The sequence below is a fragment of the Eretmochelys imbricata genome, chromosome 6 (genome assembly GCF_965152235.1).
Source record: "Eretmochelys imbricata isolate rEreImb1 chromosome 6, rEreImb1.hap1, whole genome shotgun sequence".
Taxonomy (NCBI): domain Eukaryota; kingdom Metazoa; phylum Chordata; order Testudines; family Cheloniidae; genus Eretmochelys; species Eretmochelys imbricata.
The window spans coordinates 19,831,562-19,857,777 of record NC_135577.1 but is presented as its reverse complement, the minus strand read 5'-3'; the positions used below and the strand labels follow the sequence as shown (position 1 = coordinate 19,857,777).

The 26,216-nt window shown below is 47.1% G+C and overlaps 1 protein-coding gene across 2 annotated transcripts in view; it reads left to right on the top strand.

Annotated features, from left to right (window-relative positions):
* IGHMBP2 (immunoglobulin mu DNA binding protein 2) overlaps nucleotides 1-26,216 on the top strand; it is an 82,140-nt gene that overhangs the window by 6,005 nt on the left and 49,919 nt on the right. For both annotated transcript variants that reach the window (XR_013346312.1, XM_077818175.1), the window contains exons 3-6: nucleotides 3,279-3,471; nucleotides 4,440-4,537; nucleotides 18,057-18,220; nucleotides 19,824-20,024. Coding sequence is in view for 1 of the 2 variants with exons in the window: in XM_077818175.1 (XP_077674301.1) it covers nucleotides 3,279-3,471; nucleotides 4,440-4,537; nucleotides 18,057-18,220; nucleotides 19,824-20,024 (656 nt within the window). In the remaining variant the exon portion in view is untranslated. The remainder of the gene's footprint in view (nucleotides 1-3,278; nucleotides 3,472-4,439; nucleotides 4,538-18,056; nucleotides 18,221-19,823; nucleotides 20,025-26,216) is intronic.

Below are 26,216 nucleotides of genomic sequence, written 5' to 3'. Positions count from 1 at the left end.
TTGGCAACCCTATCTGTAACTCAGAGTTATGTCTCCAGTTACAAAAGGTGGATATTATTCTCCGCCTGCAGCCATGCCACCTTCTGCTCATCAGATCACTAAGCGGGGTTGAGCCAGTTCAGTGCTCAGATGGGAGACCTTGTAGGAACACTTAGGGTGCAACAGGAAGTGGTGCTGGTGAATCAGAAGGAAGAGACCCATCTCCTGAATCAGTGCCCCCGTATAGGGTTGGGAGGATTAGATAAAATATGAAAAAGAGTCCCTGATCTCTTTTGTTAAAAATCTCACAGCTTCCGTCAAAAAAGCAGTTGCCACTGTTGTTCTGGCCAAACGCCCAGTTCAGGTAATTACATTCTGCTTACTAAAACTGTCCCTTTGTTCTAACTGGAACGTGGATTGCTCTCTTCTTGTCCTGAATTATTGTATAAGGTTGCTTCATTTCTCCCCTGTGGTGGCTGCTTTTCAGAGGTGGGAGAAGTGTATCATTTGATGTTAATTTAAGTTTGTGGAACACTTTGATCTCCTTCGGAATAAAAGGTGCTTTAGAAGTATGAGATCTTTAGCCCATTGCCTTCTAGATCAAATTTGTTCATCTTGCAATTCAAAAGATGAATTTTACCTTCCCAGCTCAGCCTGGGATCAGCAAATCAGACTCTGTTCTTTCTTTCTATCCATCTCTCACTGTACATCACTGTCAGTACAAAAGAAGCTACAAGGGCAGTCAGAGTTTAGCTGGTGATTTTGTTGGTGCTGCACGAGGAAGGCTAGAATCCAGTTTGTTCTCCCATAATCGGCTTTATGTGCTAACATCTGTAAAAACTTGGATTTGTTTGTGAAATAATTAGATGCGACTTGAACACCCAGATGGCTGGAAGTTGAAGCTAGACAAATTCAGACTAGAAATACGGTGTAAATTTTTAACAGTGAGAGTTATCAACCACTGGAACAATTTACCAAGGATTGTGGTGGATTCTCTATCACTGGTAATTTTTAAATCAAGATTGGATGATGTTCTAAAAGAGATCTTCTAGGAATTATTTTGGGGAAGTCCTATGGCCTGTGTTATAAAAGAGGTCAGATTAGATAATCCCAGCTGTCTCTTCTGGCTGTGCAATCTATGAATCTGAATAACCAGATTGTGACTGGGTGCCCCATGTGCACCTGGGGAAGATGTAGCGCTCAAGGCACCTTCTCCCCTCCTCTTGCAGAATTGCTGTCCCTGAGCACAAGGACTGATTCCTCCTTCTCCTCTGAGGATGGAGGGACAGTGTGTACTGGCCTTTCAATTCCACTGTACTGACCCACAGTGCAGGACCAGCACATGAGAGGAGCAGGGCTGTACCTCCATGGCATGGTCTACTCCAGAGGAAGCAGATCTGTTGACTAAACATGGGAGCACAGACCTTCTTCTGATTACAACCCTGCTTTTTTAGTATTATTTCAAAGACGGACTTTAGAGTTTAATTAAAAATTTTTATTTCAGCCTGACTCCAACCCACAGAGGAACCTTTGAAATTAAAACGACTTGGCATAAATCTGTGTCTTGCCACAGGGGCAAAAAATGGCATATATCAATACTATTCAAAGAGGAATGACACAGTTGCAGTGGTAAATTATAAGTATGGAATCATTTTAAAGTAAGATTTAATAGGTCTTATTAACTAGAACTTCTTGTAGCTCATGATTCAAAAATATAATTTTAGATGGACTCGACCTAGTAGTTGTAGCTAAGTTGCTTTCTTGGCAGACATCCATCTCGCTAAACCACCATTTCATAATTAAACCAAGTAGCTTGATCAGCAGAGGCCCATCTCTAAGCTAAAATGAACTACGATTCCATCTAAATGTCAGGTCTCGCTCATTCGTTTTTTAGCCCTAACAGCTGACATACAGCAGAGCAGTAATTTGGAAGGAGCACAATGTCATGTCCTCTCAGGCATTGTAAAGAAAAAGGCTGTCTGCAATAAACTGTCTGAAGTTCAGAGAAACAAGAGCTTTCAGAAAAGCCCTCCCCCCAACCCCCCGGAGCCTTGTAAATGCACATCATTTCCCTGAGTCCTGGCTAGCACTTTGCTGCTGGTCTATGGCACAGAAGATGAAGTCCAGCGCAGTTGGTTTGGGGATTACTAGTGTCTGAACACTTCTCATTGTGCAGGGCAGAATGTATCCCATAATGAATCAATATTTTAGGAGGGGGAAATGAAAGAGGAGGTGAAAGGGAAGGGGTATGTGGCTGGGTTGTTGCTTTAAGGCGGGGTGGGCAAACTATGGCTTGCAGGCTGGATGCGGCCTGTCAGAGCTTTCAGTCTGGCCCATGGGATTGCCAGCCCCATAGCGCAGCGGGGCTAAGGCAGGCTCCCTGCCTGCTCTGGCCCCACACCGCTCCTGGAAGCGGCTGGCACCACGTCCCTGCAACCCCTGGGGGATGTGGGCAGAGCGCTCCATGCTCTGCCCTCACCTGCAAGCACCACCCCGCGCAACTCCCATTGGCCGGGAATGGGGAACCGCGGCCAATGGCAGCTTCAGGAGTGGTACCTGCAGGCGAGGGCGGTGTGCGGCAGAGCCGCCTGCCCACCCCCAGGAGCAGCGCATGGGAGCAGCACATCCGCACTTCCGGGAGCAACGCGTGGCCAGGGCAGGCAGGGAACATGCCTTAGGTCCGCTGCATGCTACTGCCACCCTGGAGCCGCTCGAGGTAAGCGGTGCTGGGCCAGAGCCTGCACCCTGAACCCCTCCTGCACCTCGCCCCCTAACCCCCTGCCTTGAGCCCCCTGCCACTCCCCTCCTGCACCCCAATCCTCTGCCCTGAGCCCCCTCCTGCACTCCGCTCCCCTTCCTGCACCCCAACCCCCTGCCCTGAGCCCCTTCCTGCACACCGCACCCCCTCCCACACCCCCGCACCACAACCCCCTGCCCCAGCCCTACATTCATGGCCCTGCATACAATTTCCCCATCCAGATGTGGCCCTTGGGCCAAAAAGTTTGCCCACCCCTGCTTTAAGGAGTGGCCCTCTGTCATCTAAGAGAAGGAGAAGTCCTTTCCTTGGAGTTTGATACAAGTTTAAACCTGGTGGTGAACAAAAGTGCTAGATCCTCGTGGGTGTAGATTGGCAGGAGTCCTCTGATTTCAACGGGCTATGCTGATTTACACCAGCTGGAGGACTGGCTCACTGTCTCCTCACGGGGGCTCCTCTTGAGGCCTCATCTGTGTTGGCTTGTGAACAGCATTAGGCCTGTTGTGCACTGAGTTTTGTTCTTTGCCATGGCTTGTTTTTGCAGGTGACATTGTGGGTCTTTATGAATCTGCTGGTCAGGGTGATCCACTTTCCACAGGAATTGTGACCCGCATAACCCCCAAATCGGTTACCGTTGCCTTTGAGGAGTCTGGAGATGGCCTATTGAGCTTGGGCCAAGAGAATTCCTACCGCCTGCTGAAGCTAGCCAATGATGTCACCTACAAGAGGCTGAAAAAGTAAGTTGCTACCCACCTTCCATATCACTCACACCCTCAGACAACTCCCCTGGCGGCTCATTCAGTTCAGGATCCAGTTCAAAACTGCTTTGCCTTTTTAGGAACCCCCGCCTCCTGCCCCCGGACTTGCCTTAGTTTACCTCACTGATCTGATTCCTCTCTCTCCTCCCACTACCACGTTCCCTCTCTGTCCTTATGTACAGTCTCGCTTCTCCTCAAGGGAGAGCTTCTCTGCTACAGCTTCTGCCGCCAGGAACTCCCCCCTCCCCCTTCCACCTCATTATCTCTCCATCTTGTTTTAGGATCTCGTCTGAAAACCCATCCTTTCCGTCTCACTGTACCTTATAATTTTTCTCTGTCTGTCGTTGTGTAACTCTGTGGTTAGCTTATTTATCTCTATAAAGCATTTTCAGATGCAGCTTCTGTGAGAGACACTGTGCAAAATAATACTGGGCTATACCTCGTGAGGTACTGCTTCAGCGAGTACCACTGAGGTATTAGTTGCACGGTCCCCATTGTTCATGGGACTTGTATGTGTAATACTCCAGCCACTGAAGCTGTACCCTGTTAATCTTAATGCAGGCCTAGGTGCTCTGACACCTGCCTGCACTACAATTCATGACAGTTGCCCTTTTTAGAATGGGAAGTTTATTCACATGCCGGGTCTCTGTGTGGCTAGTGGGAGGCGCGAAGGCCCAGAAGGACAGCTTCTCGCTTGAAAACCAAATTGAGGAGCCAATTGTTAGTGGAGAGGGGCCCAGACTAAGCCCTCAGGCCTGAACAGCCTTGGGAAAGTCCCACTTCAGATTTGAACTTTGTGGCTTGGGTCCATGTCTAGATGGTTAGACACTAAGAGTGCCCTGTGAGGGAGGGAATGTTAGTGTTGCTTACCAGGGTTTCTGGATGATCAGGAGCTTCTGAAGGAGTCCCCTTCAAATTTTCAACCTTTATATTCTCTTCTTTGACAGAGCTTTAAACACACTAACACAGTATCACTCGGGTCCAGCATGCAATCTTATCGATGTCCTCTTCTTTTCCTCTGATCCAAGTGCTCCTGGTGAAACAAGTAAGAACTCTTATTTCTCTTTCTGAAAGTGGATGTAATGCTGGTGGAAGGTGATAGTTCTGGAGATTGAAGTCCTCTGCCCCGCAGATCAGATTAAGAAATTTGCCCAAGGTCACACAGGAAGTCTGGGGCTGAGCCAGGAGAATCAATTTCTCCTTAGTCCCAGTCCAGGATCCTGTTCACAAAAACTCATCGTTCATGACCTGTTATACACTGCCCAGTGAATCCCTGCCCTAGCTCATTGATTGAGAATTATGCTGTCCCTGTTGCCCCTCCTTCTACACACTGGCGGAGGTCCTGTTTGTTGTCCTTTATGCCACAACTTCCTTGTGCTCTGTGCCTGCAGCTATGTTTTCTTTCATCTTGATTACTTAGCTTCTTTGTACATGAGCATCACGTGGGAGCTCACATTTCCCCCTTTCACACCGACTCTCATTCGTACTTTTTAACTTTGCCTTGGACTAGATTTCTGGCATAATATACTGGGAATGAAGAATAACATTAATGTGAGTCATGCAGCTATGTATTCCAAATACTGTGCTTAAACTGAACCATCCCCTTGTGCCTTCCTCTTTGCCTTTTGGATATTCAGGGACTCTGATGTATGTCAGATTTTTATATTAAATAAGTGCATTCATTTCATCCTTGTTTGGATGTGTCATTAATAGGGCCCTACCAAATTCACGTCTATTTTGGTCAATTTCATGGTAAAAGGATTTTAAAAATTGTAAATTTCATGATTTTAGCTATTTATATCTGAAATTTCACAGTGTTGTAATTGTAGGGGTCCTGACCCAAAAAAGGAGTTGTCGGGTAGGGGGTGTCTCAAGGTTATTTTAGGGGGAGTTACGGTACTGCTACCCTTACTTCTGCACTGCTGTTGGTGGCCGCGCTGCCTTCAGAGCTGGGCAGCTGGAGAGCGGTGGCTGCTGGCTGGGAGCCCAGCTCTGAAGGCAGAGCCACTGCCAGGAGCAGCACAGAAGTAAGGATGGCCTGGTATAGTATTGCCACCCTTCCTTCTGTGCTGCTGCCTGAAGAGCTGGGCCCTCAGTCGGCAGCTATCACTCTCCGGTCGCCCAGCACTGAAGACAGCAGCGCAGAAGTAAGGGTGGCATGATACGGTATTGCCAAACTTACTTCTGCGCTGCTGTTGACGGTGCACTGCCTTCAGAGCTGGGCACCTGGCCAACAGCCGCCGCTCTCTGGCTGCCCACCTCTGAAGGCAGCGTAGAAGTAAAGGTGGCAATATCACGACCCCCCCTAAAATAACCTTGTGACCCCCCACCCCGGCAACTCCCTTTTGGGTCAGGCCCCCCCAATTTGAGAAACACTGGTCTTCCCCGTGAAATCTGTATAGCATGGGGTAAAAGCACACAAAAGACCAGATTTCATGGGGGGAGACCAGATTTCACAGTCCGTGTCGTGTTTTTCGTGGCCGTGAATTTGGTAGGGCCCTAGTCATTAACTTTGCATTTCCTGCATGTTGGCAGAACGGCCTCATTTGATTAAAAAAATATATATATATGAATTGCCCAGATGTGTAGTAAAGACTCTGCAGATTTTTTTTTTACTCCCAGTCATTGAGTATATTGATTAATATGCAAATTTAGCTGCATTAATCAGCAGAGTTGTAATATGACAGCTGTGGCATATCACCCTAAAACACCATACCACAGTCACACGCAAAGCATGTCTTCCATTTATATCTCCGGTATACACACTTTCTGCTTAAAGAGGAAGATGCTGCACTGACCTGGCTTTGAATAATAATGGTCTTACTTTATATAATGCCTGGAAGGTGCTGTGCATTCTCTGCTCCCATTGACTCGAAGAATGAAGGTGCCCAGTACCTAGCTGGGTCAGCCCCATAATCATTAGGCCGTCTAGCACAGGGGAAAGCAAACTATGGCCTGCGGGCCGGATCTGGCCTGTCAGGGATTTCAATCTGGCCTGCGGGATTGCCAGCCCTGTGGTGCAGTGGGGCTAAGGCAGGCTGCCTGCCTGCCCTGGCCCTGCGCCGCTCCTGGAAGCGGACGGCACCATGTCCCTGTGGCCCCTGGGGGAAGGGGGACAAAGAGCTCCATACGCTGCCCTTGCCTGCAGGCACTGACCCCCGCAACTCCCATTGACCGGGAATGGGGAACCGCGGCCAATGGCAGCTTTGGGGGTGGTACCCACAGGCGAGGGCAGCGCGTGGCGGAGCTGCCTGCCCCACCCCTAGGAGCCACTGCCGGACATGTTGGCCACTTCCAGGAGCAGTACAGGGCCAGGGTAGGCAGTTATCCTGCCTTAGCCCCGCTGCAGGCCGCTGCGACCCTGGAGCCGCTCGAGGTAAGCGTTGCCAAGCTGGAGCCTGTACCCCGCACCCCAACCCCGTGCCCTGAGCACCTTAACCCCCTGCCACACCCCTCCTGCACCTCTACCCCCTGCCCTGAGCCCCCAATCCCCTGCCCTGAGCCCCCTGCCACACCCTGCACCCCAACCTCCTGCCCCAGCCCTACATTCATGGCCCTGCATATAATTTCCCCACCCAGATGTGGCCCTAGGGCCAAAAAGTCTGCCTACCCCTGCTCTATCATGACCTGAAAGAAGGGGACTTCAGCAGCAGTGTCTTCTAACACTGGTTTCATGCATTGGTTCAGGAGCAACTTGGTGAAGAGCGCCACCTACTGAATCCCGGATCCTACTTCTTTATATTGAGAGCCCGCAGCCAGTGCAGTGACTCCCAATGTAGCTGCACAGTCACTGTCTTTATATTGTGGGTTACCCTCACTGGCTAGATCTGTGGAGCTCTGCGATCGATGCCAAATATACATCTTAAAACATTTGTTTTGGCCTAAGCAGGAAAAACACAAATCTTGTTTGTCAGTGTCTGTGGAAGGAGACTAGACATCGTCTTTACAGAGGAGGAGGAGCAGCGCAGAGCAAGGCTGATTATGCAAACGACACTCACAATTGAGGCTGAGCTTGATAACATGCCATCTAGACTTAAATCCGTGTGGAGGAGGAAATGAGCATGTCAGGAGGCAGTGACGCGGAAATGAACAAATAAATGGTCTGATCCAAAGCTCATTGCAATCACCGGAAAGACTCTCATCAGTTTTAGTAGGCTTTGAATCAGGCCCAAAGAGAAAATGAAGCTGGAAGGTATACAAGACTTGCTCCTATAGCCTTAGAATTCTCTCTCTTTTTCATGGGGAAAGAAGGTTCAGAACTTTGTAGACTTAAATATAAACACTGACGAAACTCCTGTCCTGTCATCTCTGATCACTAGATCAACAAGGCCCCACGCAGTTTCCGAGTGATGCTTTTTAGCTTAGACAGGGATAAGATTCTACAAACAGCAAGGAAATGTATATAGAGAGAATTCTGTGTCTCACAATTGTGCTTTCTGACACGAGTGGAAAAATGTTAAATCATTTCATGGCCCTTTACTGACATAGCAGAACATCTCCTTCAAGGACCAAGAGTACATCTTTTGTGAATCACAAGATGCAATTATCTACAGGGATAGATGCATCAAAGATGCTTCATGTAATAATGCTGAGGCTGAAAATTTGGTCTAACTCGGGAGTAGATGTCAAGTGCATGACAGAAGTGTGTAGGGAGCGAGAGAGGTGTAGAAAAAAATGTAGGTAGAGGAGAGTTGTGCAAATAGGAAGAATAACTTGCCTTAATGGTGGGGACGAAGAATGGAATCCAAGGAAGGGATTCAAGAAGAGAGGAGATGGGGTCAGAATGGCAGGAGAGGAACATGATTTTTGACCACAGAACTTTGAATAGACAGAACGGGGAAGAATTGAGCTGCAAGGAGGTCAGAGAACAGGAGGTCCTAAGGACCAAGATGATAAATAACAAACGCATAGAGCAGGGTTTCATTCATGACAGAGCTGTAAGTGGGGATGGGAGGTATAAAGCCTAAGAAGCTATATAATACCCTAAAAATACACATGCTGCAGCATCTCAATGTGAATGTGAAATGATGTTCACAAGCAATATTAAGAGACAGAGTCAGAAGGGGGATAGTAATTTCTTGTTGCTGGACGTATGTCAGCAGCTAGGCAGAGTCCTCAAGCCACTGTGTGCTTTCCTTGTAGATTTCTTTACGGGACTGATTCCTGGCATATAGCCTCTTGGCCTGGAGAAGAAATCTCTTCCATTTTGCAAAGGATTAGTGAGGCTGGTTTTCTTTTGAAGTTCTACCAGAGCACAAAGAAATAGAATTGTAATAGCTTGAGACACTCTTTTGTGCTGCTCAAACTGGTCAGTGGGTTTCAGTTATTTTCTAATGAAATGTACTATGATTTACAATGTGGTCTTAACAGCTTTTGTTATTTTGAGAACCAATGTGTAAACTGCCAAATACTGTGGCTGAAGGATCTATATAAGTGGCTGCACAAGCGCTTATGCTGGCAAAAGTTATGTCGCTCGGGTGTGTGTTTTTCACACCCCTGGGCAACAAAAATTTTGTTAACATAAGTGCTAGTGTAGACAGTGTTGGAGGAGACATAGTGGTTGGCTGGAGTGTTGTGCCCTTTCTTTCCTCCTTTGTCACTTCTCCGTCCCATGAGCACGTCTGTTCTCCTCAAAGTGAGCTGTGGCTTGGTGTATAGTGTGGGGTCAAAGTGTTCTGTTCCGCACCAAGTCCTCCCAGTTTGTTGGGCTGATGCCTCCCTTTTTAAGATGTACTTTCAGTACGTCTTTGAAACACTTCTGCTGCCCTCCGTGACCCCTTCTTACCTGACTTAACTGAGAGAAGAGTACTTGCTTTGGGAGGCGAGTGTCAGGCATACGTACACAGTGGCCAGCCCAGCGGAGTTGGTATTTCATGACCTGCGCTTCTACGCTGCTGATGTTGGCTGCAGCGAGAACGCTGATGTTGGTGCGTCGGTCTTCCCAGCTGATCCAGAGAATCCTCCTGAGGCAGCGCTGCCGGAACCACTCCAGCTGCTTAAGCTGTCGTCTCTAGGTTACCCAGGTCTCACACCTATAGAGAAGGGTGGGGATGACAACTGCCTTGTAAACCAAGATCTTCGTACCTGTTTGTAGATCCCTCTCATTGAAGACTTGTTTGAGTAGTCTTCCAAAAGATGTGCTGGATCCTGTATTCAATTTCTGTGTCAATGTGGTATGGAAAATGGTCCACATTTTCCAGGGGTTCTCCACTGATGGTGATTTGTGGAATACGAAGAGTAGTTTGTGCAGGTGAGGGCTGGTAGAGTACCTTGCTTTTCCTGATGTTGAAAGAAAGACCCAGGCAGTGATAGACATCTGCAAAAAGATTTAGGGTGCTTTGCAGGTCGGCCTCTGTGTGTGCAAGAATGACACAGTCATCTGCATACTGAAGGTCAGTGATGCCAATTCTCGTGATCTTAGATTTTGTTTGGAGACATCGAAGATTGAGGAGTTGGCCATCCATACGGTACTCAATCCCGATTCCGTCAGGAAGGCGGTCGTGAATGAGAATCAGGATCATGGCAAGGTAAATGGAGAAGAGTGTTGGAGCAATGACACAGCCCTGCTCGACGCTGGTGCAAATGGTGAATGGTTCGGTCTCTGAGCCATTGCACAAAATGGTGGCAGTCATCCCATCATGGAGTAGTCTGATGATGGAAATGAATTTCTGTGGACCACCAAACCACAGCACCTTCCATAGGGCATCACAATTGATAGAGTCAAAGGCCTTGGTTAGGTTGATGAATGCCATGAACAGTTCCTGGTGTTGCTCTCTGCACTTCTCCTGAATCTGTCCTGCCACGAAGATCATGTCGGTTGTGCCTCTGGATAGCCTGAAGCCACACTGTGATTCGTGGAGGAGTTCCTCGGTAAGGGGGAGGAGGCGGTTTGGTAGGATCCAGGCAAGAATCTTCCCTGCGATAGAGAGGAGGGCAGTACCTCTGTAGTTCCCGCACAACGATTTGTCCCCTTCTCGAATATTATACGTGTCACATCTGTAGGAAAATCAGCATGGCAAGAATTGGGCTGCTCAGCCACTTAAAAACTCACCAATAAACCCCCTTGGCAGATGTCATCCTCGCATCAAGGGATAGCCGAAGAAGAAGAAGCTAGTGTAGACATGGCCTTAAAGTAATTAAAAACAGTCAGCACCCAACTACAGTTTGTGATGTTGCACCGCATAAAGAAACAATCACTCGGCACATAGTGGTCATAGCAACAATTTTAAGCAATTCCACCCGGACTCTCAGTGATTTACAGAGTTGTTGACAGTAGTCTGCGTGCGTCCCTTCTCTCAGTCCCGGTGTCGCTAGAAAATCCCAGACACCAGTAGTTGAATGAGCTCCAGTTCAGTAGCAACAAGGCGCAGGGATGTCTCCCACCAGAATTCCAGCTACTGAGGCCTTGTGATAACTTTCTTTCATTTTTGAGTTTCTTTGGGCCTCTCCCTTGAACTTTGGACACACGAGGCTTGCATCAGTGGTCTTATAACTTGCATTTCTACCTCTGCTGTCTTACTGCTGTTGTTGTTTGATGCTGGGCTGGCATTTCTACCACCTCTGGCTGTGACCTACTGAGAGCTCGCAAGCTGAGGAGGGCCAGATCTGGTCAATACTGGGAGGGGAGAGCTCTGAGGAGCAATTCTATGCTGAAAGAAGTGATGCTGGTGATTTAGAAGGTGCTTCTTTGCACGCACCAGCATGGTATTAAGGAACACTGGGCTGTAGGAGGTGCTGCCTCCCACATGAGATGGAAAGCTGAAATTCTGATGATCTGAGGTTGTTTTAAGATCCCATGGCACTTTTCTGAAGCATAGCCATGGTTAGGGCCTTAGTGAGGCGCAGCTGGGCCCCTCTTGCTTCTGCCCGCACAAATCAGTCAGGGTCTATCAGGTGGAAGCAATCACCAGTGCACTTTATTTATAGCTCTTTCCCATCACTGCCTTGCTATTTATATATAGATTTGCTTCAGCCAGGCTTTACAAGCAGCAGACCAGAGCCACTCCCTTTCTCTCTTCCCTTCCTCTCCCCTCAGCTTCCTTCTTCCCCACTCTCCCTCCAGCTTCCTTCTTCCCAGCCCTTTTATAGCCCCTGACTAATTAGGCTGGCAGCTGTTGCTATTTGCCAGGCAGGCACAGGCCTATTCAGCCAGCTTCAATCTACTCCCCTTAACTGGAGTGGGCGTGGCAGGGGTCTGATTAAGCACTCCTTGCCCAGCACCCTGTCACAGGGCTCTACCAAATTCACGGCCATGAAATATGCATCACAGACCTTGAAATCTGGTCTCCCCCTGTGAAATCTGTTTTTTGGTGTGCTTTTATCCTATACTAAACAGATTTCGTGTGGGAGACTAGTGCTTCTCAAATTGGGGAGCCTGACACAAAAGGGAGTCACAAGGTTATTTTAGGGGGGGTCGCAGTATTGCCACCCTTATTTCTGCGCTGCCTTCAGAGCTGGGTGGCCAGAGAGCGGCGGCTGTTGGCCGGGCGCCCAGCTCTGAAGGCAGCTCCCCGCCAGCAGCAGCACAGAAGTAAGGATGGCATGGTATTGTATCGCCACCCTGACTTCTGTGCTGCCTTCAGAGCTGGGCGGCCAGAGAGCAGCGGCTGCTGACTGAGGGCCCAGCTCTGCAGGCAGCAGCGCAGAAGTCAGGGTGGCAATACCATACCAGGCCATTCTTATGGCCTGCCACTGGCGGCAGCTCTGCCTTCAGAGCTCAGCTCCCAGCCAGCAGCCGCCGCTCTCCAGCTGCCCAGCTCTGAAGGCAGCGCAGCCGGCAGCAGCTGCAAGAAGTAAGGGTAGCAGTACTGTGACCCACCCCGACAATAACCTTGTGACCCACCCCCAACTTCTTTTCGGGTCAGGACCCCTACAATTACAACACCATGAAATTTTAGATTTAAATAGCTGAAATCATGACATTGTCAATTTTTAAAATCCCATGACCGTGATATTAACCAAAATAGACCGTGAATTTAGTTGGGGCCTAAGCATGGTAGACCCTATGTCTATGGCAAATTCCAGGGTGACTAATTACATTCATCTCTAAAACAGACTGCAGTTACAGCTGGATACAGCAGTATCCACTTCCCATCCTAAACTACTGAGCGTTATTTATTGATTTAATTTTTAGTTATTTACTTATAATCCTGCCTGTCCAAGCCTACAGCATTGTAAAATGATTGAAACTGCAACCAAGAATAAATATCTTTAACACAAACACAAGATCTTTCAGAGAGGCTACAAATATAATGGCTCATGCAGTAATCTAGGGTAATATAACAAGCAGCTTTTGGACATAATATGCCCAGATGAAATAAGTCTATTGCAAAGAATAAAACCCTTCCTCAGAACAGTTACTGCAAATCCCTAATTCTGCTGCTCCCAGGGAAGCCGGTGAGAATAGATATTCCTAATGGCAGGCTCTGAACTTTAAGAAGTCCTTGTCTTGTCAAACCAAATAGGCAGCAAGCTCCAGAGTCTCATGGAGAATGCCCTGCCAGGATCTCTCTCCCTTTTAGAACAGCTTGATCACAACTGTTGTGTGCCATCCCTTGTGCAGCTGTGGCCCAAACCATTTAGAGCATTCTAAATAAATCCCACACTTAATTCCAGCTGTTAAACAGCTGCTCAATTACACCCCAGAGGTGGCTGCGTTTCAGTGTGTTTGGAGCGATTCCTGCGTGTATATGCGGAAACTAGTAGGGTTTTGGAGTTCTTCAATGTGCAAGGCGATAAATTATACTATTATCCACCAGGGGTCAGCATTGTGCTATTAGCTGTATGCAGCTAGGGCAGCCACCTCGAATGAGCGATCCAAGGATGTGAATCCCTAAACTTCTTTCAGAATAGCAGCCGTGTTAGTCTGTATTCGCAAAAAGAAAAGGAGTACTTGTGGCACCTTAGAGACTAACAAATCCGATTAAGTGAGCTGTAGCTCACGAAAGCTTATGCTCAAATAAATGTGTTAGTCTCTAAGGTGCCACAAGGCCTCCTTTTCTTTTTGTAAATTTCTTTTGTGAAGCATTCCATGTTACAAGCCTAACTATGCAGCTGCACAGCAGAGAGGGTAGCAGAATCTGTTGCTTTTCTCTGCTGTCCAGGAGAAAGTGGGAAGAGTAGGTGGGTCACCCAGGATCCTGATGCTGTCTTGATCAAAGGCGTGTCACAAAAGAATCTGTTTTGCTGACCTGGTCTGATTGTGAGCCAATGCTGAGGACAGAGTGGCTGCTGCATTTGACTGTGCGGTTGTTTTGCTACCCACGTTGCTTTGGGAAGAGCTTGTGGATATCTCGAGCAAGAAAAGGTGCTGCTGAAATCCCAGTTCAGTTTTATTGCTCTAAGAGTACATGGTTTAAAGAACTTGTTTAAAAAGGCCGTAGTGATTAAGGGCAGAAGCTGAGCCATCGGCAGAAGTATGACAGAACCGCTGAAGATTTACTGCAGAACTTTTTCTAATGTTCTTGTGGGGTAATTCTCCATTTACACGGGACTGTTGTTGCACTCATTCACCTGACGAATCCCAAATATGCCATACCTCTCTAATGCACTCTGGATTTAATAGTCACCGCACTGCTAATCTGTAGTGTTTGTGAAGGAGTCAGGGAGGACTGCAAAGCACACTTTGGAGTAGGAAGCTGTTGCCCCATGCAAGAACCCATCCCATCTTTGGTATGTGTCCAGTTGTGACATGCCCTGTCTAAGCACACATTAGGAACAGAGAGGAGAGCATCTTGTTCCGGGTTAAGCCCCCCATGACCCCTTTTTTTAAAGTCATTTAGGTGTTGTCAGGTTATAATGGAGAAGCTGAATGGGATCTGTTCTTCTACTAGTACATGGGTGTGAGTCTCTTTAATGTCTCTACAGCTATGAGTATATGTCAATGAACCCCTCAAGTTTGAGAAGCCTCTGGACGTTGAAAATTGAATTCCTTACATTGGTGAGCAGGTACAGGAGTACTTCCACTGACTAAAGTGGGATGACTTCATCACTGTAAAGAGTTTGCAACCTGGCCCTTAGAGTTCGAAGAGATCTGGGTAATCACATGCTAGAGCAGGGGTGGGCAAACTTTTTGGCCTGAGGGCCACATCGGGGTTCTGAAACTGTATGGAGGGCCGGGTAGGGAAGGCTGTGCCACCGGTCCCTATCCACCCCCTCCCACTTCCCGCCCCATGACTGCCCCCCTCAAAACCCTCGACCCATCCAACCCGCCTGCCCCTTGTCCCCTGACTGCCCCCCCCCGGGGCCCCCCGCTCCTAACCGCCCCCCGGGACCCCACCCCCTATCCAACCCGCCCTGCTCCCTGTCCCCTGACTGCCCTGACCTCTATCCACACCCCCGCTCCCTGACAGGCCCTCCGGGACTCCCACGCCTATCCAACCACTCCCTGTCCCCTGACTGCCGGGACCCTGTGCCCCTTATCCAACCCCCCCCCCCCGCTCCTCACCCCTTTACCATGCTGCTTAGAGCACCAGGACTGGCAGGCGTGCCGCCCGGCTGGAGCCAGCCATGCCACCACGCAGTCTAGAGCACCGGGGCGGGCCAGCGGCTCTTGTAGCCACACTGGCTGGCAGGAGCTCACAGCCCTGCCGCCCAGAGCTCTGGTGGCACGGCGAGCTGAGGCTGCGGGGAAGGGGGGACAGCGGAGGAGGGGCCGGCAGCTAGCCTCCCCAGCCGGGAGCTCAAGGGCCGGGCAGGGCAGTCCCGTGGGCCGGATGTGGCCTGCGGGCCGTAGTTTGCCCACCTCTGTGCTAGAGGGATACCATCCCACTTCACAGGCTCCTCGTGTAACTCTCCCGACAAACGGCTTCCTCATCGCTCTGACACTGAAAAGGGTTTTGGCTTGTCCCAAACCAGGGCTGCAACAGCGATGATTCCAGCGTCTCATCTGTGTGACTCACAGCCACCAAGCCCAGGGGTGCTGGGTGTGTGAACAGGCCCTTGCGCATTCTATTTGTTAGGATTAAAATTTGCAAGCAGAGCACTGATTGGAAGAGAGGCCTGACATACATGTATTCATTTCTCCTATGTACGTGAGGGCCTAAGTATGCTACCAGGCCTGATTTCAGGCTATACCTGGAAATTCTTAATTAAAAAAATAATTCTGAGTAGCTCTTAAGAACAACAGTCTGCTCGTAGATTGAAGCAGATCAGCTGAGCTCTGTGCATTTCACAACAGATATTCTGAGCCTAAATTTTGTATGGAGAAGAGGAATAAGAGCAACAAATCGGCCACAGCAGCAGCCGGAAAGCAGCAACTTGGTCAGCAGAGGCAAGTGTTGTGTTAGGAGAAGGCCAGCTGGCCATGGCAGGAGCTAGAAAGGAGGATTTTCCCTCTGAGTGGGGCTAGAGATGAAAAACTCTTTAATCAAACTTACAGTCTGAAGAATCAACAAAAAGTCCAGGCTAAGCTGGGAATGAGCTGGGGTCTGTTCTACAGAGACAAAACCCACCACCTGCCCATTCCATTTCGCAGACTGGTTATAACCTCAGAGAGACCTGGAGAGGTTTTCAAATTTGACTCTCAGGGGAAACCTGCTCCACAGGCTCTTCTTCCACTTGCCAGATGGATGAGCATCTGTAGCCTGAACTCCCTGCCACTCAGGGTAGGTCCACCACTGTTCCTCCCTTTTGTCTTCTGGGCAGCCTGTAGTTTTCTGGCCTTTGGGATCAAGTTCCTTCCAGATCTACAAAAGGGCTCCTCCCTCTGCCTCCTCCGGTCTCTCTTCTTGGCCCTCCTGGATCTTCTGTCCAGCTGGAGAATGCTCCCCTGTAGGCTTGGCACTTCCGGCAGGTGTTGTGGAGTGGCCCAGACCTCAAGCCCTGTCTGCAGGCGAGACCATGAAACCCCTTTCTGTCCTGGCTTAATGCGCCGTTCCTCCACCCCATGCCAGTGACTGATGGGCTGCTTGGTGGCCATAGTGAAATCAACTGGTGGTCTCGGTGCACACAAAATATTCTCAACGTTTACCTCTTTTTATTGGTCGTAGAGTGAGGCTGAGGACTGAATGGGCTTGGGGACTGGACCACCTTGCCCTTGTGAGCGACGGCCCCTCTAAATAAGCACACTGGTGGGGGGGAAGAATCTGACACTGTCACTCCTCCTGATGCGCCTGCTCCATAGAGCACCTTTTGCCAACATGCAATTGAAAACACCTGTTCCTGCTTGCCAAACTAAAAAAAAAAAAAAAAAAAAAAGTGACTCCTACTTACCAACTGTTCCTCTTTGTGGGAACATGCCTCTCATATGGGAGCTGCTTTTTCCCTATCCCACAGAGACCTGATGTTCTTCTGCGAGTTACTGTAACAGGCTCTACCCTCAAAAAAAAAAAAAAGGCAGAATAAGACCCAAGGACAAGACACCATTTTCTTCCCCTCACCCTTGAAGCCTTTTGGGCCCCCGGTGTTGTTAACCTGTGCCCAGGAGTTTTAAAGGTGGGCGCCTGAGGTGGCAAAGTGTGTACCAAAGGGAAGAACATCATTCAACCTGCCAGTGTGCCAGGGCCTGATCGAAAGTTCATTGAAGATGGAAAGTCACTTTCAATAGAAAGTCTCCCACTGATTTCACTGGGCTTTGCATCAGGCCCTAAGTGAAATTAATGAATGACACCAGGCAAAAGATGGTGCCAGGAGCCTGCCTTATGTGGGTTTTCACCCATCATTTTTGTGTGTGTAAACTTCAGTCTCATGAGTTAGCTTTTCCGTGGTAATTAATTTGCAGTAATAAGGGAGATTAACAGCAGGATTATGTGGGATGAGAATAAATTTGGCTCTAACTCAGAGGAATCTGAGAGGTATAAAGAGAAATAAACTGCTTGTAGAAATAAGAGAAGAATCCCATATTTTGAAATTAAGAGCACAGTCAAGATGAAAGTCACATATGAGTTTTCCTTTTCCTGTGTTGCTAGCAACATCTTAGATAATTAGAACTGAAAGAGATTTGAAAATCTAATTTTCTTTTTCACCATTTATGCTGTTTGCTTGGGGTTATGCAGTGAAACTAGGCTGGTCTGTTTTACTTTTGTTTACAGCCAGTGTAATTTTTCTGCTTCTCCTGGTTGCTAATACAATGCTCTTGTGTGTGGATTCATAACCAGCAGAGGAATGATTAAATTAAAAAACATCTCTGAATTTTCTCCAACTGAATTTTTAATGTTACCAAAACATTTCTGGTCCCTTTAATAACAACAACAACAACAACAAAAACCCTTTGGTTTTCCCTTAAGGAGACTGCTCCTTTAAATGCTATCCAGTGCAGCAGTGTTTTGATAAGACGCTATCTGGAAAAATAATACACACTCCCTCTGAAGCATGCCCAAGATAACAAAGCAAGGAAGATCAGGAAAATGCATGTAACCTATCATTTTTGAAAGAAATCCAAGTTTCGAGTGTTAGTCCCCAGGGTGTTAAACAGCTTGCCTCGCTCGCTAGAAATGTTATTCTCATTGTCAGACTGATTCACGCCAGCTACCAAGAGCATACTTTATTTGTACTTGTGTATTCACTCTTTTGCAAATGCCCAATGTGTAGCTGACATCTGAATGATCCTCTTGCTGTTTCCACAGAGCCTTTAAAATTCTATAATGAATCGCTGGATGTCTCCCAGAGGGAGGCTGTTTCCTTCTCGCTGGCACAGAAAGAACTTGCCATCATCCATGGACCACCCGGAACTGGCAAAACCACTACCGTGGTCGAGCTAATACTTCAAGCTGTGCAGCAAGGCCTGAAAGTGAGTGAGAGCTGCCAGAATCGCTAGGGATATGCTTATTTTGCTAACTAATCAGGCACGTTGAGCTGTGGAATTCTTTATTGCGGCCCATCCCTGCTACATTTCACTGCAGCTTCCGTGTTGACTCACGTACAAGCCCCATTAGTCGGGGGAGTTGATAGTAAAAAGAAAAATATGTGTGCGTATGCACCAGTGCCGGAATAATTTGTATAGTGGGGGTGCTGAGAGCCATGGAACCAAACTGTAAACCTTGGATCTAATGGAAACCACGTCAAGCCAGGAGGCATGGCAGCACCCCTAGTTCCAGCACCTATGCGCCAGTGCCTTTGAGTGACATCTCTGATCCATTGGGCAGCACCTGACATATTTTACCCCATGCACCAGGATTGCCTGGATTTGTATCCTTTATCTTACAGTCGTACCCAGAGTTCCCAACTAAGACTGGGGCCCCATTGTGCTAGGTGCTGAACGTGCAAATAGCCTAAGAAAGTCTCTGCCCCAATGACTGCAGTCAGCGTAGTATGACTACCCCACAAACGTGAATAGTTTATTCTCACCCACCCATAGGAAGTAGGGAAGTGTTGTTTTCCTCATGCTGCACATGGAGACGTGAGGCACAGGGAGATTGAGGCTTTCCCAACGCCACACAGGAAATCAGTGGCAGAGGTGGGAATTGATCCCACATCTTTTGATTCCCAGTTCAGTGTCCAACCACAGGACCACCCTTCCCCTCCAGCTGGTGAAATGTCACATTTGTGGGCTGTGTGAAATGGGGGTGGCTTTCCATATTGTCTCACTAAATATACACTGCTGTAAATTTTATAAAACATGCTAGTTCTGAATCCTTATGAAATGTCATTTCATTTTTTTTTTTGCAACAATACATATCTGTTAGGGGCCAGGAAGCCAGCTCTCATCCTACTGTGGGGTTCTCTTGAGAATGTAAAGTCACTTGCATGGCACCTGTGGGCGGGGGGAGGCGGGGAAGCGTATTGAGCAACCATTAATCGTCTTCAGAGAGCCCAGGCTTTGACACCTGAGAGAAAAGGGCCCTATCTGCTTGAGCCAACCAGTCCATAATTCTAATGCTAGTGCTGTAGCTATAGATTGTGCATTTACATGTTGTCATTTGCATTGTTTGAGCATACAGGGTGTCTCTACTTTGGAATCGAGGGCCTTGTCAACATCAGAGATTTCCCCCAATTCTAGCCCTTGGCTGAAACCAGGATAAGTTCTTCTGGTGCAAGTAGCAGCTTCAACTGCCTATGCTATCGGTTGCAAATATACAGCTATGTGGATGGCTGGAACTGGGGCAAATCCCAGGTGTACACAAGGCCTAAGTGAAGTCTTGAGACATAGACTGTAGGTAATTATTTAAAATCTTGCACTGTTTTGTGTTGTGTACATGTGTATTTCCAGCTGTATTTTGAAGCTACAGAGATTTAAACTGTTGCCTTTCCTCTTAGCTACATTCACCAATCTCCTCTTCCCTCTTGTCTGCACTGGTGAGACTATCGTTATGTTAAATGCTCTTAATCAGAGGCTTTGCAATCCTCAGCAGCTCAGCGTTTGTAGTTAATTAGCACTTTCTTTTGTCTCCAAGGTCCTGTGTTGCGCTCCCTCAAATATTGCAGTGGATAATCTGGTGGAAAGACTGGCTGGCTATAAGGAGAAGATACTGCGTCTTGGTCACCCTGCTCGTCTGCTGGAGACCATCCAGCATCATTCCTTGGATGCGGTCTTGGCACGCGGCGATAATGCCCAGATAGTGGCAGATATCAGGAAGGATATTGACCAGGCATTCGTATGTGTCTCATTCCACTGTCAACAGACTTACTCTCTAGATAATATTTATATTGCAGACAATGCTCTTCGTTGATGTTAATATGCACCAAAATGTCACTCTGACAGCTCGATTATGATTTCTTCCTACTTTCAATGCACTCACTACGGGCAGCTATTACCTATAATACAGCATCAGACCCCTCATTTTGTTGAGATTAAAAGTAGGAAACAAATCCAAAATTTATTACAAATGCATTGTAGTGCAGGAATCTTAAAATGTTACTTTGAATAATCATAGAAGCGTAGGACTGGAAGGGACCTTGAGAGGTCATCTAGTCCAGTCCCTGCACTCCTGGAAGGACTAAATATTATCTAGACCATCCCTGACAGGTGTTTGTCTAACCTGCTCTTAAAAATCTTCAAAGATGGAGACTCCACAACCTCCCTAGGCAATTTATTTCACTACTTAACTACCCTGACAGTTCAGAAGTTTTTCCTAATGTCCAGCCTAAACCTCCCTTGCTGCAATTTAAGCCCATTGCTTCTTGTGTTATCCTTAGATGTTAAGGAGAATGATTTTCCCCCCTCCCCCTTGTAACAACCTTTTATGTACTTGGAAACTGTTATCATGTCCCCTCTCAGTCTTCTCTTCTCCAGACTAAGCAAACCCATTTTTTTCAATCTTCCCTCATAGGTCATGGTTTCTAGACCTTTAATCATTTTTGTTGCTCTTCTCTGGCCTTTCTCCAATTTGTCCACATCTTTCCTGAAATGTGGCACCCAGAACTGGACACAATACTCCAATTGGGGTCTAATCAGCGCAGAGTATAGCGGAAGAATTACTTCTTGTGTCTTGCTTCCAATACTTCTGCTAATACATCCCAGAATGCTGTTTGCTTTTTTTGCAACAGTGTTACTCTGTTGACTCATATTTAGCGTATGATCAGCTATTATTCTCAGATCCCTTTCTGTAGTACTCCTTCCTAACAGTCATTTCCCATTTTGTATGTGTGCAGCTGATTGTTGCTTCCGAAGTGGAGTACTTTGCATTTGTCCTTATTGAATTTCATCTTCTGTACTTCAGACCATTTCTCCAGTTTGTCCAAATCATTGTGAATTTTAATCCTACCCTCCAAAGCACTTGCAACCTCTCCCAGATTGATATCGTCTGCAAATTTGTAAGTGTAGTCTCTATGCCATTTTCTAAATCATTCATGAAGATATTGATGAGAACTGGACCCAGAACTGACCCCACTCGATATGCCTTTCCAGCTTGACTGTGAACCACTGATAACTACTCTTTGGGAACATTTTTGCAACCAGTTATGCACTCACTTTTTAGTAGCTCCATCTAGATTGTATTTCCCTAGATAGTTTCACGTCATGTGAGACAGTATCAAAAGCCTTACTAAAGTCAAGGTATACCACATCTACTGCGTCCCCTCATCTACAAGGCTTGTTACCCTGTCAAAGAAAGCTGTTAGGTTGTTTTGACATGATTTGTTCTTGACAAATCCATTCTGACTGTTACTTATCACCTTATTATCTTCTAGGTGTTTGCAAATTGATTGCTTAATTGTTTGCTCCATTATCTTTCCCGGTTGACTGGTCTGTAATTCCCTGGGTTGTCCTTATTTCCCTTTTTATAGATGGGCACTATATTTGCCCTTTTCCAGTCCTTTGGAATCTCTCCTATCTTCCATGACTTTTTGAAGATAATTGCTAATGACTCAGATATCTCCTCTGTCAGCTCCTTGAGTATTCTGGGATATATTTCATCAGGCCCTGGTGACTTGAAGACATCTAACTTGTCTAAGTAATTTTGAACTTGTTCTTTCCCTATTTTAGCCTCTGATCTTACCTCATTTTCACTGGCATTCACTATGTTTGATGTCCAGTCGCTACTAACCTTTTTGGTGAAGACCAAAACAAAAAAAGTCATTTAACACTTCTGTCATTTCCACATTTTCCATTATTGTTCCCCCCCCACCCCCCCACTGAGTAATGGGCTCACCCTATCCTTGTTTTTTGTCTTGCTTCTAATCCTGCATTTCAGATGTAAGTATCCTACATCCATAAAAGTGAGACCTGGTGATGACTTTGGATCTATGATGAGGGTCATTCAAGTGAAGGAGTGTACAGGATTCAGAGAGGCTGGAGGTTTCCCTTTGCTCAGCAGTTGTAGATAATTCTGAAGCAGTGAAGGGTTAAAAGTAACGCACTGTGGAAAACTGTATGTGTAATCTGTTTACTACAGGTCTAAAAGAAAAAATCTTTAGCTGCCCTTTCCATAAGGCTGTTCTTCATGACTGCTGTGCTTTGTATGCCAAAAGAACACTTAGTATTAATGAATCCATTTCAGTCTTTCAAACACTGAGACCCTGACACGAGCTGTTTTCACAGTGTTCCTTAGATTTCTCATGCGAGAATATATTCATAATTAGAGCCTGATTTCTTCTCTCCTGTGGGAATAAGGAGACAGTGGGGTCCAGGGGACAGGGCAGTGGTCTGAGAGCCCTGGGTTCTATCGTTGACTGTGCTGTGCGACATTGGGAATGTCATTTCCCCTTTCCTGAGTGTGTTTCCACGTTTGGAAAGTGGGCTAAGGACACCCATTCCTCATCCCGGGCAAAGAGGTGTGAGATCTAAGCTCTGTATAAGAGAGAAATATTCTTATTACTTTTTGGTGGGCAGGGGGGCCTTTCAGGATTTCCCCACTTTTGCCCGATTCCCACTCGGTGGCACAATGTCCTCTTTCTTCCTGGCCGTGTAGGGCTGGTTGAGGCTCCAGCTATGGTTCATCGACACAAATCACCATACTGACCACAGAGGACCTGTGCAGCATACTTTCCTAGTCTCAGCATGCCACTGCTAAGCCCTGTTGGTCCAAGGAGTGAGTGAATGGGATTCTCGTGCGGCAGCATGTTGTAATGGTATTGGATCATGGACCAAGTAAGTCCATGTGGGTATTGAGTGTCCTTGTGTTGATGAGATCTTTGTCCTGCTAATAAGTGAAACACATCAAAGCAAGGTCCTCATAAAATGGCTAGCAAACCCTCCATTCTGCCAATTGTCAGTGGTTGTGGTTGTCTCCTGGCATGTCACAACTGTGGTCTATTTAGTTGCATGTTATGCACTTTTAAAAGCTACAGCCCGCTCTCAGAACTGAGTTATTCCATGTCATTTTATCATTTGGATACTTCCGAAAAGAGAGAAGACATAATTAGCGGTATGAATAGTCCAGAGGGTTGGTAGTGGAATACTTAGTTGTTCACGTCTAGGTTGGTGGTTCAAATACAATCCAAGACTAGAACTGGTGGCCAGTTGCTGCCGTTCCGTTTATCTTTGTGAAGTGCCAGCAGTGCCTTTAGTGCTGGTTAGTGTGGTCTCGGTGGAAGGGTTAGGTGGTTTCAGCACAGTTCCTATTGGACAGGTGTCCACATCGGCACAGTCATCAGCCTTGTTGACAGACTCAGCAGAAAGGCCATGGATTGAGTGCAGGTGGAGAAGACTGAATACCCGCTTTAAAGCCTGATTCAGAGTCAGTGGGAGCTGCTCCATTGACTGGAGTGGGCCTTTATGGCTAGAGCTGGTCCATCCGGGTGGTGATTGAGCCATCGCGGCAGAGAAGAATGTGCTGTATTGCCTCTGCTCTGTGGCTAGCCACTGCAGCCTCCCAGACAGTCAGTCTGGCACCTTTCTCCAGTGCTGCCTTTTACACTGAAAAGGCAGAGACACAGTCACATCAGTAAATAGCTTCAGAATGATAGTTCGGGTTGCCCTGATACATCCTCCCATTATGATTTTAATGTAATTATTTTTAGCTTAATTTAGAATGTGGCACTATTTTAATTGGCATAAAACATTTCAGTGCAGATTACTGTTTTCCCCCCAATGATGACATGGCACAGGATGGCTTTACAATCTCAACACACACTGCTGGAAGATGTTCCCTTCTCACACAGTGAAACACTTGAGGTATCCTCATATCCCAGCACAACACAAATTGTGTCGTATCTGCCAAAATCTGTTATCTAGCTCCCACATGACTGATCAGTCCTTCCCTTCCTCTATGTTCTCTGCATTCCCTAAGATCATGACTCCTTTTAACATCTCCAGTAGAAGCTAAAATGCACAACCGTGCAGTGAAAGCCTCCAAGGCCATTTTTTGTACCACTGCTCTCCTTCCTCCCCATCCCCAATAAAATGCTGACTTTTGCCAGCAAAGCTGGAAGGTTTTGCTCTAAAGCAGAAGACTTCAGACTTTCTTTGCAAGGCTGGAGACAAGGCAACACATTTCTACTATACAGATGGTGCAGATTGACTGTGGCTTTTGGATCCATAATCCTTCATCTGCAGCTATTTCTACGGCAGCAGCTTTACTTAAGTTTTTCAATTGAGGCTATTCATCATCTTGCATTTCTGTTGCCGCTTTTGAGCGTATTTGCAGTAGAAGCAGCTGAGAGCTAGGAAGGAACCTCACTTGGTAGACAGGTCTCCTGGCAGCTCTTTCATTCAGGTTCCTGCAGGTTGACATTGGGGCAGGAAAGGATTTTGTTCCATGGATAGATGGATAGGTATGCACAGCCAGGGGTCTGCCCTGTAAAATGAATGGGTTTCCAGCAGTTACTTAGCATCTGCTTTAACAGAGTCTTAGGTTGTTTTCACATCTGTAAGCCGTAGATTTTGATTATGTTTTAAGTCATTTCACACCTTTCCAATTTTCAGGTAATTTTTCCCCTCAACTTTGCTTCCTTGGGGGTACGTTGAGGAAATGGGAAATTTTGATGGACAAGCCCCTTGACTCTCCTGTTTCCCTGTAGCAGAATGGAAACTAGGGGGGAAATGGCTACTAGGGTTTCCCTTTCTGCTTCCTCTTGTGGGCATGGATGTGGTTGATGAACTGTGTTCCAAAATGAATGCTGAAGGGAGGTCTTTAAAGGGGTTTATGTGATGCTTTATTTGTAATGAAAGAGGTTCCAGGGCTCAAGCAGTTTTTTTACTTTCATAACTGATGTGGCAAGCCCAGAGTGCTGGGGCTATGAACTGCTAGAGGTGCCAGGGCTCAGCCCTGGGTGTATGCTTAATTCTCAAAATGCAGAATTAGCAAGAAGATATTTTAAGGCCCACTGATTGGATCCCATGGCAATGAAACCATCTGTACTTTAATTTCCCCAGAGTTTCTCTCTCTGAAGAACGATGCTCCAGATTTATGTTCTCCTTTCCCCCCTACCCCAGACTGAGTCATCATGTTAAGAGCAGCATGATATTGGACAGTGTTCAAATTGCTCTACTTTGGAGCTGATATGGAAGCTGAGGTAGATGCCTTGCCCCTCCCCATGTGTCACAGCTGGCTAGTCTTGGCCTCTTGGGAGGAAATCTGAAGGGAAAATACTGAGAGTGGCCCAACAGGGATGTTTGTTGAAAATACAGGATACCGTATTGAGGCTGTGTAGGTGATATTCCAGATGCTTTCTTGCTCCCCCACCCCCAGTCTTTTCACCTCAGCCTCACTCCACCTGCCCTTCTTATCCTTTTACTTTCACCCCTAACTTTTCTCTCCCTTGTCTTGTCCCCTTCAACCTTTGTCTCTCCATTTAGCTAATCCCCTTCCAATAAAACCCCCATTCCCTCCAAAAAAAATCATGGAATTAACATGCCATTTGCAAATCATCACTCCGTTGGTGTGTTCTGTCCCTTTGTCTGCCTTGTCTCTTTAGACTGCAAGCTCGTCGGGATGGGGACTGTCTGTACCTCCATTTGTACCATGCCTGGCACAATGGGGCCTTGATCTTGATTGGTCACTCGGCAATAAATAACTTTGATGGTAACGCATAGCTGCACTGATTTTATGTGCAGGAGATGAAGACAAAGATAATAGCAAAGAGCAGCAAACAGAACTCTATTACTGTATGCTGTGTACTCCAAAGGGTTCCTCCGGGCCCTTCTACCACACTTACTCCATTGCCTTGGCCCCGTCACACTGCAGCTGGCTCCCCTGGCTGCTTTCTGTGCTCAGATCCAATTTGCTCTACACGTGCTAATGGCAGCAGCAGATTTCAGGATACAGTTAATCCACTTATTCCTTTTACTAACCGTTTTAGTCACACAGGATCCTTCTGCAGAGCAAAATGTAAACATCGATCTACTGAGGCCATATATTTTCCCATTTCCCCTCTGCTTCCTGCTGTTTTGCAAGAGATGTAATTGG